The 12,477-nt window shown below is 49.0% G+C and overlaps 1 protein-coding gene across 7 annotated transcripts in view; it reads left to right on the forward strand.

The window, feature by feature from the left end:
• Epac (Exchange protein directly activated by cAMP) overlaps nucleotides 1–12,477 on the forward strand; it is a 415,242-nt gene that overhangs the window by 161,896 nt on the left and 240,869 nt on the right. Inside the window, exon 1 of one of the 7 annotated variants that reach the window (XM_065440666.2) lies at nucleotides 3,545–4,017. The exons of the other annotated variants lie outside the window; for them this stretch is intronic. Coding sequence (XP_065296738.1) covers nucleotides 3,973–4,017 — 45 coding nt within the window. The 5' untranslated portion in view covers nucleotides 3,545–3,972. Of the gene's footprint in view, nucleotides 1–3,544; nucleotides 4,018–12,477 lie in introns of those variants that run through there. 7 annotated transcript variants of the gene reach the window in all.

The following is a 12,477-nucleotide window of genomic DNA, read 5'->3' on the forward strand; positions in this document are numbered from 1 at the left end:
AGCACGCAGAAAAAGCAATACAGCCAAACTGAAAGAACTGAAAAGGCGGTTTGCTACACTATAAGGGGGGGGAGGGGCGCAGAAATGTAAGAAGATACCCACGTATTTCGGATAGTCGGTGTAGAAGTTAGCTGGGGAGAAGTGAATCCGGCATACTGGGCAAGTTTACCATCGTTAAATCTTTCTTTGTCTGTCTGAAATTATTTGCTCATAACACGGATGTGCGATGTTTTAAGAAAAGGAAGTTTATTCAACGAAAACGCACGTATGAAGCGTTCGCACATAAAGACTCCTTATCTACGCGTTGTTCATGAAGCATTTGCTTCATAAGAGCGTACTTTGGCTCAATTGGCACATACTCGTCGTCAGTTCCATTGAACGGTTGCAGTGCTTTGTTCCATTGCTAACCCTTTTGAGAGCTCTCCACTCACACGCCGCAGTAGCCTAGTGGCTACTGTCAAGAATGGCGAGCTGCGAAACAAGATTGCCACACAGTTACGACAGGGCGACACGACGCGCACCTCTCCCTCTCCGTCGCTGCAGCTGGGAGGCGTTCAAAGAAGCGGCCTTTGCGCTGGAATCCGCCGCCTTCCACCCGCCCCATCGACATTGTGACGGAACTAGTTCGGCGTGTGTGAACAATGATTCCGGAGTTCCCCAACGCAGAGCTGATTTGACACGCATGGTCAAGCTGCCGTGGGGACAACGTATTTTGGTGCGTCTCACGCTTCGGCACCCCGCCAACGCCGTCGTCGGGCATCAGAGCGCGGTTGCCTTTGTGTCTGTAAACTGATCTGCAGAGCCGCGGCGAGTTGGTGATGAGTAAACGAACAGTCGCCGCGTCGTAGGACCGGCGGATCGAGTGTATAAAAACTGTGGTTGTGCGAATGCTGAGGACACTTCTCTTGAGCAGTCATGTTAGACTGAGTCACTTCTCTCATGCAGTCCTGTTGGACTAATACTCTTTTTCTCAAGCAGTCATGTTAGACTGATTTAGTTTCTGTAAATAAACCCTTTTCCTCGTTCTCGATGAGAAACAGTTCTTCACTTCATCAACGATCTCAGCGTAAATAAGTTGGACGACGGCATGGGCCAGCCACCTTCGAATTCATGCCGTACTCCAATCTTGGCAAAGGACCACGGACGATGGGATTGAGCCCCCAATCCTGACACTACGCCATTGGGTTTCTGAGCTTGAGGCCGCGGGTGCGATGCCCGCTGCGGCGACCGCATTCCAATGGGCGCGCGGAACGAAAAAAAAAAAGAACGCTGCTGTACCGTGCATTGTGTGCGAAGAACCTCAGTTAGTCAAAATTATCGGGAGTTAATCGAAAATTAATAACCAGACACACCTCTGGTTAACATTCCTGCCCTCTTTCTTTATTTTGTTCCCCCTCCTGGCACGTAAGACACCAGAATTTCTTATTATTAAACATGAGGGTGGTGGACACGGTGGTGGCGTTGGAGCACTCGGAGTTAGCCTGTGACACTTCGCCGGCAGTTGTCCCGCCTGAGCATCTCACACGTTCTTAGCAAGGGTGTGTCGATCCCCAGACGTTTACCAACTCCGTCTTTCGAAGAAAGGCAGTCAACTGTGGTGGAAATGCCTTCCCGATTACTGCCGGCCCGTCGAGAACACTACTTCATCATAGTTCGCGTATATAAGGCCTCTCTTCTGTAGAGTTGTGAAACAACGCCTTTGTTTCTGCGCAAAACTGCGGGCGCAAACAGATATAGTGTTCCACATCGCCGACCTCCCCAAACAAAGCACGTTAAAAAGGGGGGGGGGGGAGGGATCGTCCAGTTTTAAACTGCCAAAACTGTACAGGTAAATTAGGGCGGCAAACAGTCACAGACACAAGAAAGGAAGCCAAGGACAAGTGCTACGCAAAAGCAACTATCCCAAGAATTAATTATTTGAAACTACCAAGTCATGGGGCTGAGTGGAGTTGTATTGCGATACAGTAGAGTAGGGGAGATCTTGGCGAGTAAGTTCTTGGATGAGGGGCTGGCCATCTTTATTAGCGTCAAATGGCTGGGGTTACCGAATCTTAGATAACAACAGTGATAAAGCGTCACTGAAGGGCGACAGCCTTCCAGAAAATTAAAAAAAGCAACAACAAGATGGCGGAATTTAATATCCCAAAGTTGCACAGTGGGTTATGAAAGCAATAAAGGTTTGGTTTGGGCTAGTTGGTTCATTATGTAAGCGTAGGCAATGCTGCTGCGTGCAAGGACATTGTCAAAGCAGTGCTCCCAAGTAATTTGGACCACCGGGGGTTCTTTAACGTGCACCTAAATTCCAAGCGAATGAGCGTTTACGCATTTCGTCCCCGCCAAAACACGGCCGCAGCGGTCGGTAGTCGAATCCGTAGCCTCGTGCACAGCTGCAGGCAGCCATAGCCGCGAAGCCAACGTGGCGGGTGATACGGAAATTGCCCGCAACATACTAGTACCTAACAAGTGTGAAAGTCTGTTCATTCCACAGTATACTATATAAATTGAGGCACCTCGTTTCAAGGTGTCCTAGAAAGAGTTGATAGATGTGCAGATCATGTAATGTGAGAGGTACACGTTCTATTGCAAAAAGAAGATAACAAAAAATTGAATACGAAGAAATGTCACTTCCTCGTAGTCGACAACGGCTCCCCGACAGTTCCTTTCCTGCGATGGCTCGTACCTTTAGTGGGCTAAATTATTATTACCCTTTCTTTGGTGTTGTTTTCTTGCGCGCGAGGTTAAGGGGCCGAGTTACACGCGGGAGTTTGCGGTAGAGGCACGCGAAAAAATAATAAAAGAAAAAGGCGGCAGCTCAGCCAACTCGGCTTGGCTCGGTCGCAGCGCGAGACGTCTCGGCCGCTGGCTGTGGGTCGTTCCGTGACTGCCGCGGCGCCGCCGGCCGGAAACACGGCGGCGTTCCTTTGCCGTCCTGCGGCACGCGCGCCCCACTTGGCGCAATGGAAGCGGCACGCCGCCGCCGCCGCCGCCGCCAAACGGCGCCGCTGGCAAACATCGAAGCGCGGGCGCGTTCGCCCTGCCGGCGGCAGCCTTTGGGGAGAAAAAAGGCCGAGCGAATCGCCGAACGCAGGTGCCCGTGCGCGTTGGACTCGGCAGTCCGGTCAGGGGCCCCTTGCCTGACGTTTCCCTCCCCTCGCGTTGCCCCTCGCTCCAGCGTCCGCGCGCGCGCGGTCTACGCCGGACGCTTGACCAGTCCGACAAGGAGGAGCGCGCCCGGACGCAAATGAGCAGAAGATAGCGACAGGCTCTCTCTCCCTCCACAGCAACCTTCTTTCTTGAGCTTTCTTTCAAGCAATGTTCTCCTTGCTCTGCGCGTGGCTGCCACTGAAATTTGGTCTTTGTTGTCTCCGCGTCCTTTTTTTGTCTTCGCTACGCGCCTTTCTGCTGCTCCAACAGGCTGAAAGAGTGCCCTCTCCCGCTTCTCTCCTACACGTCATCTCCCCGCTCTCGCTGCCACTTGTTTGTACACACACACCTGCGCGGCTGCCCTTTCGTTACACGCGATCGCAACTGTGCCGGAGAGGGGAGGGCGTCGCCATCCAGCGCGTTCGTAAAGGAACGGAGAAGAACGGAGAAAGAAATGGACCGGCCGGCGAGGCGACGGTAGCGGTCGAGGAGGAGACGTCAGTTGTTGCGCTGGCGGAAAAGTCGCCGCCACAGCCCTGCCGCCGCCGACGGGGTTTTTTATTGCACGCTTCCTCGCTCGTGCGGCCGGGCTCGTCTTCCCGGATTGACCACTCTCTCGGAGACCGGCGAGCGAGCCACGTGCCTTATGGTTGCTTGCGTGCTCCGCGCGTGCCACCAGCAGGATCGTTTCCGTGGAGATTGCGACGGAGGTGTCCTCGAGTGCAGCCCCTTTCTGCGGGCTCGTGTCTTCCACGTCGCTTATCGTGGCCGAGTGCGCTTTTCCTCCTGTTGTTTCGTGAATGCGATATACCACGCGCGCCCGGCGAGATGTTGTGGCGGAGCAACAAGGGTTCCTACGTCGTCACTGGACCGGTACGTGAGTGGTCGTGTCTTGCTCAGTTTCTTTTTTTTCCTCTGCTGGTACCTGATGTGCGTGCAGTGCTCGAGCGCTGCAAAAGAAAACAAAACACAAACGCGTGGATGAGTATGTCGGCACCAGGCGCTGGTAACTTAACTGGTGCCTGGTTAGCGCTGGTTGAAACTTGTCCGCGCGTAGACGGCCTTGCGCTGCGTACGCCTCTAACTGTGCCGTAGGAGAAAATCCGAAACGCGATTTGTCGTCTGCATGAAAGTGGCAGTGCTTGCAAAACGCAGACGTCCGCTTTAGGATGATTTATGAATATTGCGGATCCTTGTGGATGCGGGGAGAGGCGCTTTATCTGTCGTGTTTCTCTACCCTGATTGTTTTTGATAGCTGTAACCGGCAATCATTAGAAAGCTGTTCGTTTCCTGGCCAAATTTCTATTTCTATTCATCGATGTCCCTGTCCTTCATCGTTTTCTGAAAGGTTTCGTTTAAGTGTAATTCTATTTCATTTCTCCTTTCTTTCTTTCTTTTTTTTTAGCAACTGCTGTAGCAATCTTCCGTCAAAACAAGCCGTTGAGATCAGATTAAATAACTCAGAAATGTGCCAAGGATAGTCAGAATGTGTCGGCCTCCCCGTGGATGACTAGAAGGTCATGGTCGATAACGCTGTTCCCGGACAACTGCTCTTTCTCTCACCCTCGGGGCAAGCGGAAATGTCACTTTTGCGACCTGCCATAATTTATGTAAATGGTTACAGCGAGTTCTTCCTGGCAATGCGCCCAATAATTCCAGGCCTGCTTTCCATGTCTGCGACCTATTAGCATATACATGATGCGTTCATCAAATCGTTTTCGCTCAATATGACCGCTATTTATTCGCTGGAGCTTTTTTTTTTTTTTTCGTCGTGAGTGAACAGGCGTCTGGTTGGTTCCTCTCCACCAAGTCGTTGTAGACACGGCTTGTGGAATAACTTATTCGAAGTTATTGAAATATCGGATATCATCCGTGTACTTTGATTGAGGTTGGATCATCGGGTTCTAAAGTTTAAGATTATAAGTCCTCTAATATTCAGTTGCGCAGAGTTTGGAGTAGTTCTACGACTATTATAGCCGGTCTGTTACGAATGAAAAATGGCTCATCCCTCTGATCATTATGAATTTTCAAGTGCCCTTCGTAAGACAACGAAAATGTCCGGTGCTATTTCACCGCTCACGATGTCACAAGCCTCCGTAATTTGGCAATTCAGCGCACTACTAACTGTAGTACCACGTGTTTGAAAGAAGAGAAGATTTACCGGCTCTCATCTGCATGCTTCATTTTTTTTTCTACTTTTGCAATCGGGAAAGCCGACTAACTGTATTTGAGGTAATGTTCCGAGATCCATTTTATTTCTCATATATCTCGTGTTCTATTCTATTCGAACATTTCGGTGTTCCATCACCTCAAGTAACAATTTGGGGAAGGCGTGCACACACAGCCTGCAGTTCTTCTTCTCTAACCGTCACTTCGGGCATGTGTTCGTTAGCCCGTTTCTCTCTCCGTCCGCGCATCGATGTGTGCCATATTAGATTTACGCTACGCGACCACGAAGACGCAGAGAAACACGGACGTTCGTATATATATTAGCCATATCATAAGAAGCCAACAAACACTTACACCAAGGACAACATAGGGGAAATTGCTTGCGCTTAATAAATGAAATAAACAGACGATAAATTAATGGAAATTAAAGTGGATGAAAAAACAACTTGCCGCAGGTGGGAACCGAACCCACAACCTTCGCATTTCGCGTGCGATGCTCTACCAATTCAGCTACCGCGGCGCCGTTTTCCCATCCATTTTCTTGGGTATTTATGTGTCCTAGCAGAACCCTGGGAGTGTTAGCCAGCGCCACCACTCACAGAAGCTTGGCGACGGACGTGGAACGTCCTTTTTGCCGCAGGCGTCACGAGAACGTGATCTTTTTGGGTGAAGGCAACTGGTCAATAAACCCACACATGCTACCTGAAGGCATCAATGTTGCCGGATTCGAGACCCTCGTTATGTAATAAACGAGAAGAAAAGGGGGTTAACCGAGGGGCCCGATTTTTATTAGTCATATCATAAGAAGTCAACATATATATATATATATATATATATATATATATATATATATATATATATATATATATATATATATATATATATATATATATATATATATATATCGAGAAAACAAGCAACTGCGCATGCGTCGGGTGGCCTTCGGCAGAACAGCCGCCTGCGACGGCCTCTGCTCGTGCGATTCTGTGCGATGCCTCGACTGCATCGGATCCGCGCGCGACACTTCGACCTTTCCATCAAAATTCACGAGTCTTACGTGACCGCACGTCAGCGGTGCCCTTTCGGCCGCGCTGGGCTCGGAGTGCGCGGCGCGAACGCTTGTTGGCGCCGAGCGTGCCCGCCAGCACCGAGACGACTAATGGATAGAGCGACCTGGATATCCGCGCTCGGGTTGTCGTCGGCGTAATCAGCCACATCATCCCCCCCCCCCCCCTTCCTCCCTCCTCGCGTCTCGGGTTGACCGACCTTTCTAGCGTGCTGCCAGACACTGCCGACGGCGCAGAAAGTCCCGGGTCGCGTGGAATGAGATATAAGCTCGACGGAAGCCAGTCCCGATAGAGGGCAGCTAGGCAGAGTTGGTTAATCGCAGGGCTGGTTGGCTTTTTTCTTAGGTAGTTATACATATTTCGATCGAATATCGAACGTCGGTGGAATGGCGACTGTATCGTGTTGTGTTGCAAATGCTGCGCCGTGTACTTGCAGCGGGCTGTGCAAGTACACGGCGATACTCTAATTGCAGTGATTTCCTTGTTTTCTTTTCTGCACTTGCTGCTTTCATTTCTGTCTCCCACCGTGTTTCTTAGTCGTCCAGGGCTTATTTTTCGTGTTTGTAGAATATTCGGCCCTTCGGTGGTCTACTTCTCCCGGCTTGCATCATTCTTTCTTTTTTCTTCTTCTTTTTTTTATGGAATGGTTAGCCACATTGCACATTATTGTTAAATAATTGCTTTCAGTCTCTCTTTGCGAAGGAGCTGCATAAGTGGCGTGTGGCACTTATTGTCCACAATACAATAAACGTTCGCATAGCCTGTGGGTTGATCGGTCCGTATACCCTGGCACCGCTACGCACTTTCTCTGTTGTTGCCTTTGTCCCTGGACACAGCCGACAGCAGATGGCGAGTACGCGCTGCGCACGTGGAGCTAGAGCACCTTGAGCATTTCGCAGGGTATTCAGGTACGGGACCCCAGACCCAGGTTACGATGGCTACCCTGGTTGCGGAAGGTATATAAGGGCTGCCCCAGCCCAAAGCCTCCGGAGACCACCGACATCCTTCACACGAGTTTGATTACCAGGAAAGTTGCAAGCACATGGGGCGATTAGAGCACGTCTGTCCTGTCGGAGAAGAGAGCTTTGCGCTACAAAAATGAAGTGGTTCTTGGAAAAAAGGAAACTATAGGTGGGCTGTCATGGGGAATAGGGACAGTGGGTGATTTCGTCGGCCATATTATTGTAGCGGTTGTGACTGACATGGATTGTATAAATTGTTAAACTCGTATAGGCTTTGTTTTGGAGTTATGATGCTCTTAGCGTCTGCCTGAGCCGCGATCACATGCACATCTCACATTTAGGTATTCATTTGTAAGAGGTGTTTTTCTTCACTCGTTCTTCTTCGGTGTTTCATTCCGGAATGATGGTACATTTGTCCAGAGTCTGTAGGCAGAAAGTAATGTGTGCTATCTAGCCGGCGGCAGTAATATGGATGTTGGCTGGGAAGCGAGCGCACTTACGGTAGGTTAGGCAATTTAATATAATCTTGACAAGGCCATGGTCAGGAAATGCTCCAAGGAGGTCTGTGAAGTCTGCCACATACGTTGTTCGAAGGTAGAAGAGGCAATTAGCGGGGAAGGGTAATTCTTACGAGTGGTTGGCGTCGGGTAAATTGGTCTCATTGTTATAATAAAAAAAAGAAAAAGAAGAAGAAGTTAAACAAAGGACCGCATATTTCGCTCAATTTACTCGAACAAACACAATGAGCGACTGGAGACGCCACCTTTTGAGGTCGTGCCACTTTCAGAATGACATCAGCGTGTGTCTAAATTGGATACTTATACGCCCTCTCCGACCTGGCAAGACAAAAGTCCTTACATAGCCAGGTCAGGCAGGCGGCAGATGCCAGTGGGGCCCTGGAATGAGGGGCTCCGACCACCCCTTCTTAATGTTATTAGCAGTTTAGTAAGGTACCTCTCTCTCTCTCTCTCTCTCTCTCTCTCTCTCTCTCTATATATATATATATATATATATATATATATATATATATATATATATATATATATATATATATATATATATATATATATATATATATATATATATATCCAAGCAAGTATGAACGTGTGCAGGTCGTGTCAGATTAGAGAGCAGGTTTACTGCCGACCTCTGCTTTGTGTTCATGTTCACTTCTGCCTGGTGTACACACTTGCTTTCAAGTGCCGATGACAAGCTTACTTCACTCCGCATTGGCCGAAAGCCATTGAACTGCATGTTTCAGTGAGGCTCGTTGGGTACAGCATTGTAGTGGCTGAGCACGAGATCACGGGCTCGATGCCCGATCCCGCGGCTGTCGAGTTCCCATGGGATCGGAATGCAAGAAATGCTCCTTTGCTTAGTTTAAAAAGCTCGTTAATTATCCCAAGTCGTCGGAATAAATCGGCAGCCGCATGGCCGTTTGCGCATTGGACAAAACACCTTCACCCGTCTATCCTGAACTTTCGTGTTTGTCTCCCAAACAGTTGCCCAGGCGATTGTTTGGCCAATTGTTTGGGCAGTAAAACCAATCGGGCAATTAATCAATCAACGTGGTAGACACCTGTCGTACGCATTCAGCGTCCGATTGTGCAGCCAACCAGTACAGTCCGTTGATACCGCGATTCCGCGCGTATTCGGCTCCTATGCTAAGAAAAGTCTGACCAAATAAAATCCCGAAAGAAAACAAAAACAAAACCAAAACGTTCTATGTCAAGCGGTCATCTTACTGTCGTCGCGCTAATCGGTTAAGTGCGTTGCAGATGAATATATTCTCTTGAACCGTAGATGTCGTTCACTCTGAGACCTTCAGTGGCAGATGGGGCAGTTCCGATTGCTCTCCGGTGTCCGATAAGGCTGTGCGGGATGCTGACAAGATCCCGCTTTGTTGAAATTGCCGGTGATATAAAATGCATGGGTCAAAGTAGAGCTCGAGAAGACCTACGCTTCCTTGTTTCTCCGTGAAAAAATTATGTGCGGACAAAACTGTTCATCTTTCGCTCTCCGTCAACGATAAGTCCCACCTAGCGAGAGCCGCTTTTAATCGTTATTGTTCCGTTTTAATCATATTGCCTTCGCTGACAGTCATGGTGCCTCAACCCGAGTTAAGGTGGAAGAGTGAGCTAATTTGAGGATACGGCCATTCTTGCTGCAGACGTGTGCGCCGTGAACAGTATATGGGCAGTGACAATTAACAAAGTTAGTGCTCGTGTTCGTCGTCAGTTGTCTTTTCCGCGCTTCGCACTTACACCTTTGCGTCAACATGAGCTGTGTGTATACGCCGCGAGTGTTTATCCACGTATCGTATCTTTAAAATTGATTTCCCTTTATCATTCCCATACGGAGTATCATACGAGGCGTGCCGCCAGGCAAACCTTTACACAATTTATGTAAAAAGAGAACGACAGAAAGAAATAACGATAGAAAGACGAAGAAAGAAAGAAAGCTCTACTCGTTCTCTCATGTACCAGCGGTAATTCGATGAACGCCTTGCTTCACGTACTAATGACCTTGAGAAGCAGTTTACAAATCCAGACGGACAGGCACGCGGTATATATGTTCGTAAACAGGCGGCAGGCGTATACTTAGTCGCGCTCTTAGGCCAGTGATTTTCTGCATTCTTATACGACGCCTTTTCTATGGGTGCCAGGTTCGAGGCGCCGACTTACGTGGTCGTTGTTTCGAAACTCTTTCGTTTAGTCGACATATTTGTCTCTTCCTCCTTACACGGCATGCATGCCGTAAAGCAACGCGGCTGCCTTCGCGTGCTCAGCGGCCGCCTGCGACTGCAGTCGCACGCATTCTTTTTAACAACTTAACGAGCACACCTTAAGAACGCCTAAACGCATTTGTTAACGAAACAGTTTGCAGAAGCCACTGCGAACGCGGGCATCAGCCAGGCCGTGAGAGCCGCGCGCACTATGTTTAAGCAAGTCCGCCGAAACCACTGATAGCTTTAGGTTAGGGGACGCAAGAACTAGCGGCAACGGTACTGCGCATGCTCAGACACAGACGTAGTGGTCTGCGCATGCGCAGTACCGTGGTCCCTGGTTTTTGCGTACGCAAGCCGCTTGCGTCCCCTAGCCTGAAACTCTCTACCCGCTCACGCCGACACCCATGCACGCACTCGCTCGTCGGCGAATATGTTAAACGCAGTCCATTTTCGTGATTCCGCGTAGCGCCCATGCGAAGACCGCGACGGTTGCACTCCGTTCATTGCTCACAACAGGCACGCAAAGTTGCCGAAGCTGTTGGCTATGGTAGTGCTGTCGTAATGACGTCTCATTCTGGCACGTTTGGCAGAGGTGTTGTATTCGATTGGCACCGCTTTCCGCGTAGGAACTATTTCTTCATACTACAACTACAACTTGTGAACTTGAGGTTACGTTAAACCGACTACTATTCTTGCACGTTTGCGCTGCCCTTGAGTGAAGCGCGGTTTCGGTCGCGAGCGCGATTAAGCGGTGCGCCGAGGCCCCTTACCGAAGGAACGTGTCCTGCACACCGCTTGTCCGGTAGTGTGCGAGTTCGGTTCTGCAGCGCCTTCGGCGCAATGATTACGTGAAATTTTGCAATGTAAGAGCATGTGGCTTTGGTGTTACGCGGGAGTCTGTGATTCTGTATGACACATGCCTACGTAAGATGCCGTGGAGGCTTATTGGCTATGGCCTTGCGCTGCTATAGAGGAGGTCGCGGGGTGGAATCCCGGCCGCGGCGGCACCATTCCGGTGTGCACGAAATGAAAAAAAAAGAAAGAAAAGAAGACAGAAATGTTCACTGAGTTCACTTTATGTCATAAATGACACACTTTTCTTTTTCGCTCCATAAGGCAAGCCGCAGGAGAAGTCTTTCCAGCCTTAGTAGGCGTTGCCTACTATGCGTAAAACGGAGTATAAGAAAAAGGCTATGCGCTTTTACGTGTCGTGCCTGGCTGCTGTGACCGCTTTGTGCTTGCCTCCGCTGTGTATGTTCGGACTTAGATTGCAGCAATTACCTGGCTTGAATGCAGTCAGACCTACTTTGCCGAAGCGTATCTCTCGGTCCGTGACCGGATGAGAAATAAGCGAGCCCCCTCTCCCCCACTTTCTTCTTCCTCATTTCGCCGCACTCTTTGCATTACGACGTGCGTCATCTTCTGATCCTACAAAGCAGTGCATTATTCCTACATTGCTTCAAATTATAGGTTCTATGGAAGCCTTTCCGTGTCGTGTTTGTTACTGGCACGGCTTCTTCTGCGATTAAGCATTTCCTTTAGAAATAATATTGCTCATTGAACTGTCACGAGTAGTTTTAGAGAGGGAGAGAGAGAGAATGAACGTCGATTAAGTCGTTATGAGCAGTGCGTCTTACTTCGAGTGATGCACCCTACAGGAAGTAAACGAAAGTGGGTAAAGTAAAATTATGATGGGAGAAAGATGCCTCTTATTTGTATCCGACGATTTCGACCAATCGGAGCTGGGTACATACCGCCTGTTGCAATGCGCTTCAGAACCTGGTGGAAGCAGTCTATGGGGGCCAGTGAAAACAAAACAAACTGCAAAAATTGCAAATTGTCAAATATGCGACCTTTGTCTGCCTCTTTCTTTCTTTCTTTCTTTCTTTCTTTCTTTCTTTCTTTCTTTCTTTCTTTCTTTCTTTCTTTCTTTCTTTCTTTCTTGCAGTAGATATATATATGGCAAAGGGCCTCGTAAGCTTGCCAATAGATTCGTTAGTATACTGCCGTCATGTAGCTGTGCTCTTTGATTGGTGTTGTCACCGGAGCGGTCAGAAACCACGCGCATTAAGTCAACTGTAAATAAATTTGTAGTACGCGCCCCATTCAACAAGAACACGGCTCCCGTTCAAATGCGGCGTAGTTCAGCAATGTGGTAGTTTGGCTGAGTGACTACTGCACTTTGTACATGTTGTCCATTTTATTTTCTTTTACGCTCACACACGTACAAAATGCAGTGTAGTAGCACAGCCTTCATTACTGTCAATTCGCAGTTGTACGCTGTCGCAAGGTGAGCTCATTAGATAAAACACCGAGGTCACTTGCCGAGGTTTTTTATGCGAAACAGCGGCTACACTTATCTCCACACGGTTCGACGTTCTATTTCGCCATAAAAGCTTGCTCGCTT

This window comes from Dermacentor albipictus, chromosome 1 (genome assembly GCF_038994185.2).
Source record: "Dermacentor albipictus isolate Rhodes 1998 colony chromosome 1, USDA_Dalb.pri_finalv2, whole genome shotgun sequence".
Taxonomy (NCBI): Eukaryota; Metazoa; Arthropoda; class Arachnida; order Ixodida; family Ixodidae; genus Dermacentor; species Dermacentor albipictus.